Raw genomic sequence first — 6,746 nt, forward strand, 5'->3', positions numbered from 1 at the left:
TATATCGCGTGGCCGTGCTGAAATTAGTCTCAATGCAATTAGTTTCAAGCTTAATTTGCATTTCCCAACCACCATGGAAGCATCCTGGGTTGCTCTGGGCTCAACCCATTTATTACAGCCCATCCTAACCCTAAAGGATGGGAATAACTCCCCGTCCCGGTCTTTAGGTCCCTACACCCACACATACCCTTACCCTCCGAAATGGAGTGCGGTAAAAGCCCCAGCTCTCATTAAATATCAGGGTACCCCAACACAAAGCGTGACCACTCTGTGCAGGAGCGTTTTACTCCTCCAGAGTGAGACAAACTCATCCTTTCCCCTGTAGTTCTTAAATCTATTTTATTTTGTATCCATCAACCCACAGAGCATCTCTGTTTCCCAGGATAATGGATTTGGAGCAACCACTAAAAGCATCCTTTCCTTGCCCAGAGCCTTGACCCGCGAGATTTCCAAGCCATCCCTGCCAGTCCCATCAATATTTCTTCAATAAACCATCCAAGTGCTGCAGGTTTCCAAGCTTTCCAAACCAGTCCCAATTCTCTGCTGATCCCTTCGATATTTCTTGAATAAACCATCCAAGCGCTTCCATTTTCCAGCCGCCCCTTTGGCCGTCGGTGTGGCCTCCCGTGCCCAGATCCACCGGGAGGGATGATAGGGGGTGAACCCGAATTTTGCGGGATGCTGGCCGAGGTTTTCCCTAGGGAAGGAGGATGGATGCTGGCCAGGCTGTGCAGGGCTGGGCTGCGCAGGAGCCAGCTCCTCCCTCTCGCTATTTATTCCTCCCCGTCACTCTGCGGCCGAGGCTGAATCACCCCGAACCGAGCAAGCAACGGGCTCCCAGCCGGTGAGTGTCAGGGGAAAATGGGACACGGGGGGGGGAGGGTTCGGGTGGGAGAAATCCAGAGGTGAAGGGGCTTTTAACACCCAGCAGCATCACAGGGGATGGGGGGCTGCCTCCTCTCTCCGCCATCGCTGCCTAAAAATAGATATTTTCAGCTCAGAAGGCGAGCGTCCTCCTTAAAAGACAGAGCTCTGCTTCTCCCTGGTGCTTGTTTATTCAGGGCTGATTCGAAGCTGATCCTGGTGGGAAATGTCTTTCTCCCCCGCCCTGAGCTACCTGGAGGGTTTTGTTCTTTCCCGTGGCTCCCAGCTGCACAGGACTTTGCTCCCCCCATTATTTGGGGGGTTAAAAAGAAGGGGGGGAGGGTGGATTTCTAAAAACTAGAGGTGGCATTTTCAGAAAGCAAACTGCCAGCCTCCACCCCCCTTCCCCATAGCCCCAGCCCTGATTTTTCAGCCCCCCCATGAGCCAGGATGAGCATCACCAGGGGGGTCCGGACACCCCCATTCCCGAGCATCTTCCCACCCTCCTCGCCGCATCACTCCTCCACCTTCCTCTTCCCCACCTCCCTTCATTTCTTCTCTCCCCTGGGGCACCTTAACAAGGTTATTTCCGCAGTTATTTTGGCACCAGGGTGTTGGTTTTCCTCTCCAAACCCGAAGCCGCCTTCTTGCCAGCCCTGCGCACGTAATTGCTGCTTGCGATCCCTCCTCGCATCCTCCATTTTCCGCTTCCCCCTCGGCCCCGAAGGAGCTCCGTCTTTCCTCCAACACAAGCATGGATATAAATCGCCCCGATATAAATCGCCTAAATTAATTTCTCATTGCCTACCTTCACCCGCAGAGAGGGAAAAGTGGGGGAAGAAAGTTAAAAAGAGTCAGGGAAAAATACCTGCGGAGCCATTCGATAATGTAATTTAATAATAATGTCATGATCACACTGTAAATATTATTCCCAAGCAGAGGGAAGCCAGCTCCGACCCCAAGGAAGCGGCTCCCTGGTCCCTATCACACACAGGGGGTTTGTGCCAGCGACCGCATTTCTGTGGGGAGAAGGTCAGCTGCCCAAGGAGGTCAGTAATTAGCAGCGCAAATGCAAACGAGCTTTTGCCCTGTTTATCAGAGCTCGTCTCTGCGAAGGCAATTAGAGGAACAGGTCGGTGCTGCCAGGCTGGAATATCCTCCAGGGCTTTGTCGTAACCTGTTTTCATCCAGGGGCTGATTTTGGCCCCCCCTGCGGGGAGTCACATCTTCAAAAAAATTGCCAATTTGCTGCTTTTCCCCCCCCCTATTTCCTTTATTTTTATTGAGTGCCCAAGGAGCGTTTGGCCCATCCAAGTTTTTACCGTGTCTTTTGGCTATTTTTAAACCCCCTGACCTCATCGCTGCTCCCAGCAGGTGGGTGCTGCTGGGCGAGGGAGGCAGAAAACCCCCTCGAAAGCGGGCAGTCTGCACCCAGGTTTTTTTTTCCCCCCCCGAGATCTGGTTTTCCTCCCCATCACAGGGGCCAGGCTTGTGCATCCCCCCCTGCTCTTTTAATCAAGCCTCTTGCTAACGATCTCAACCAAAACACTGACGTTAAAGGATCTTACTTCAAACATTTCTGGACATGAGACCAGAGGAACGAGCATCATTATCTGAAGGCAAAGAGAGATTAATTTGCTTTTTATGGACTGTAAACACAGAGCTAACACGCAACAGAAGAATATCTGGCTTAAACAAGGGTTTGTTCTGCCTGTTTGCGCTGTTAAGGGTAATATCTCGCACGAGACCGTCATCACTTACCGGCATTAAACTTATCTCGGGGCTGAGTGGTGACTCTTAAGGAAGCTGGCCCATTAGTTGCTGAAAAAAACCCCACTCGGGACCCAAACCTTAATTGTTTCTTCTTAATTGTAACGTGAGCCAGCAAACATATCGGAAGCATCCAGGGATGCTGTGAAAAGCCCACCCACGCTTGGCCAGGCGTGCTTTGCTCTCCCTCCCCAGCATCCTGGCGTGCATGGGGGGGATTTTTGGGCATAGGGGGATTTTCCATCCCAGGGAGGATGGAAAGACCCTTCGCTATTGCTGGGCTCGCATATTAAACACGAGGGCAGCAGTAATTCACTGGGTTCGCATATTAAAAACAAAGGTAGCAGCAGTTCAGTGCTCCTTGGTGTTGTGGGGTGGCATCCAAAGGGATTTTGCGGCTTAGGAAGTGTTTTCCAAAGGTCATTCCAAAGGATTTGCGGACCTGGTGTGTATCAAACAGGCTGGATTATACAGAGGGAGAGAAATGGCTCGTTAAAAATGGGATTTCACCCTCGCCAGCCCACCAGCTAACCGAGGAGACGCCTGGCGTGCCCCTGGGATGCCAGCAGCAAACTGCTGAGTAAGCAGACACTTGCAAACACATTAAACTAGAAAAATGCTGGTTTTCAGTAAAAGCCTGTTGCACGTAAACAGGGACTCGGGCAATACATGCTGAATTTTGTTCTTTGGGGAAAAGAACCCTCCTCCAGGGCAAGGCAGGCGCTGGCCTCCTTGCGGCCCCGGGGACCCAAAAGCTTTGAGATTGGGATTAATCTGTTTATAGCCATCAATCCTTGCACATCATAAAGCTCATTTATATCATCTGATTGGATAGAGAAGATTTGATAAGTGGATTTATACCTCCCAACCCAGTGAAGCATTTTTCCCAAAAGGTCTTTTTCTCCTACTTTAAAATTGCCCTTACTAGCAGAGGATCTGTTGGAGAGGTGGGTAGTATATATAAAAATATAAATATATATAAAATATTAATATATATATATGAAAATAAGAGGGTTTGAGGGGGATAAATATGCATTTAAGTCTAAAGATGTTTATTCTGCGGCTGGATTAAAGGGACTGATATGTGTTTTATATGATACATAAATAAGGGAGCCTAAAGCTCCTGGGGGTGAGGATGCAGGGTCTCTGTCTCCCGCCCGTAACGCTGCCTGTCCTTGTGTCCCGCAGCCATGGCCAGGCTCCTCGTCACCTGCTGCCTGGTGGCCCTGCTCCTCAGCGCCTGGACCGACGTCGCCCTCTCCAAGAAGGGCAAAGGCAAACCCAGTGGAGGCGGTTGGGGCACTGGGAGCCACCGCCAGCCCAGCTACCCCCGCCAGCCCGGCTACCCCCAAAATCCCAGCTATCCCCATAATCCTGGGTACCCCCACAACCCCAGCTACCCTCACAACCCAGGGTACCCTCACAACCCCAGCTACCCCCACAACCCGGGGTGGGGACAGGGCTACAACCCATCCAGTGGAGGGAGCTACCACAACCAAAAACCGTGGAAACCCCCCAAATCCAAGACCAACTTCAAGCACGTGGCGGGGGCGGCGGCAGCGGGCGCCGTGGTGGGAGGTTTGGGGGGCTACGCCATGGGACGCGTCATGTCGGGGATGCACTATCGCTTCGACAGCCCTGACGAGTACCGGTGGTGGAACGAAAATTCGGCGCGTTACCCCAACCAGGTTTACTACCGGGACTACAGCAGCCCCGTCTCGCAGGACGTCTTCGTCGCCGACTGCTTTAACATCACGGTGACCGAGCACAACATCGGACCCGCTGCCAAGAAGAACGTGTCGGAGGCTGGCTCGGCGGTGAACCAAACGGAGACGGAGCTGGAGACCAAGGTGGTGACCAAGGTGATCCGGGAGATGTGCATCCAGCAGTACCGCGAGTACCGCCTGGCCTCCGGCATCCGGCTGCACCTCGCCGACGCCTCCCTCGCCGCCCTCCTCCTCCTCACCCTCTTCGTCATGCACTGATGCGCCTGCATCCCGCAGCTTCGAGATGTCACCCGTGTCCCTGTGGGGACCTCCCCCATGCTCCCCGTTCTTGCTTGCGGTCGTCTTTGGTGAAGAGCCCTTGGGGCGTGCGGGCACCAACGCTCCCCATCACCTCCCCAGAGGCTCCAGTTTAGGCAACTGGATGAAAATTTCCTTCTCCACCCCAAAGGCGTCCCTGGTGTGACAGGACAGCGATGGAGCTGGATGCCCAAAAGAAATGGCCTTCATCACCACCTCCTCCTCCTCGGGGCCAGCCCGAGAGGGACTGGGCAGAGAGAAGCTCACCCAGTCCCTTGGCATCCCTGCAAGAGCGTTTCTGAAAGTCATTTTTGCTAACAAGCAGGGTTTTACTTAATTCCCTTAGTATTCCCTTACCCAATTCCCGCTGCCACCACAACCCCTTCCCCCAGGGCACACAACAGCGTTGCATCCGAGCACCCGTATCTATCTATATACGCACCCCACGGGGGTATATATACCCCACCCATATACCCCAGAGGGGTTTTAGGAGGGTCAAATATGGGTTTTTCAAGCAACAAGCTACTGGGTTGCAATTTTAACCCTTTAATCCTAAAACTCACCCTTCCTCGTGTACATACGGACCTGCCCGCTCCGCGCCTCGCATGCTGCAAATATCTCCTGCAGCAATACACAAAAATAAAGTGATTTTTTTTTTTTTTTTCTCCCCCGCAGTGAGGCTGAAGCCCCGGACGGGTTTCGCTTGACCCCCACGCTGCTTTGCTTTTGGCTGAGCCTCTTTTTTGGCCTTTCTAAAGGCAAAAAGTGCTGCTGAATGCCCCGAAAACCCCCAGAGTGGTAACGCTTGGCGTGTCACAGCCTGAGAAAAAGGCGGTTTGGAGGTTCTATAGGTGACAAGATCACACTCGCTTCAGCACTTTGGCCTAAAGGACGTTAAAATACAGCAGAAAGGATGCTCGGGAGGCGGGGGGGTCAAGCATGTAGCAAGAGACTTAAATCAGTTAAATCAGACGGTTACAGCAAGCAGCATCAGGAAAACCAGGCCCGAGGGATGGGAGATGCTTAAAAAAAGAAAAAAAAAAGAGCCAAAAAAACCAAACACCTTTTGCAATTAATTTGTGGAAGCGGCGGGTGAAATTCGTGTTTCTTGTGTTTGGGTCGGTGCTGGGTTGTGTCTAACCTGTAGCATCTGTAAAGTTGCGCTGGTTGAACTGGTCACCCCGAGTTATATTTAATATCTCTCGTGTATTTTATTTTTTTTTTGCAAGGCACTGAATGACACCGTCCTAAATATTTTTCGCATCGGTGTAAGCTAAGTGAAGATATATAGAGATATATATATATATAAAAATATAGATAAATCTTTCAGGATATTCACCGGAAAAGCAGGGCTTTGAGGTAACCCGTACTTTGTGATACGCGAATGTTTTGTAAATCCGTAACGGTGCATGCACGAAATTTGCCGTTCTGATACTTTTCTAAGTGTTCGACGTCTGGTACAAATTAAAACGGATAAAGCCAAGACGCACGTCAGCCTCCTTCCTGCAAACAGCTCTCGCCCGTCCCCGCAGCGCCGCGGACAGAAGCGGCATTTTTCGCCCTGTCTGCCCCTGCCTCCTCAGCCTGTGGGCGCCTTTGTTCCCTTCCAGCGCTAAATTTGGCTTCAAACCCACAATTTCGGTTAACCTTTTCTCCTCCCCTGCTCCCGCTAACGGTATCGCGACCACCCAACGAATATTTGCTGATAAAGCCAACGCGCTGGTTGGCGCCAGGGATTTCTTCTCCCCGTAGAAGGTTAACACCCCTTTATACCTTGTATTTACTCCGTCTATTTTCTGTCTAATAAAAGAGTTTTTATATTTGCTGTTTCAGTGGCATTAAGCCCGACCAACTCCCCGCCAAGCCCCAAGCACTACTTAACGTGGCCAGAATTCCAGATCTCCCCCGTACCTAAACCGGCATCACCGTGAGATGACTTAGGCTACAGCAAAGGTTAAAAATTACAATTAAAAAGATAGGAGAGTTTGGACTCTTTGCTTGAATTTTAAGCTCAAGACCAAGCCTTGGACCGGTTTGGTTTGAACCTACGCAGGATGCGATTTATTGCGCTGCAAACCCCCCTGCCCA

At 51.5% G+C, this 6,746-nt stretch overlaps 1 protein-coding gene across 1 annotated transcript; it reads left to right on the plus strand.

The window, feature by feature from the left end:
* Positions 1-807: 807 nt before the first annotated feature.
* Positions 808-6,133, plus strand: PRNP (prion protein (Kanno blood group)). The gene is made up of 2 exons (XM_074164248.1): positions 808-844; positions 3,823-6,133. The coding sequence occupies exon 2, from the start codon at positions 3,825-3,827 to the stop codon at positions 4,617-4,619; it is 795 nt and encodes a 264-aa protein (XP_074020349.1). The 5' UTR covers positions 808-844; positions 3,823-3,824; the 3' UTR covers positions 4,620-6,133.
* The last annotated feature ends 613 nt before the right edge of the window (positions 6,134-6,746 follow it).

The sequence above is a fragment of the Numenius arquata genome, chromosome 26, assembly GCF_964106895.1.
Source record: "Numenius arquata chromosome 26, bNumArq3.hap1.1, whole genome shotgun sequence".
Classification (NCBI taxonomy): domain Eukaryota; kingdom Metazoa; phylum Chordata; class Aves; order Charadriiformes; family Scolopacidae; genus Numenius; species Numenius arquata.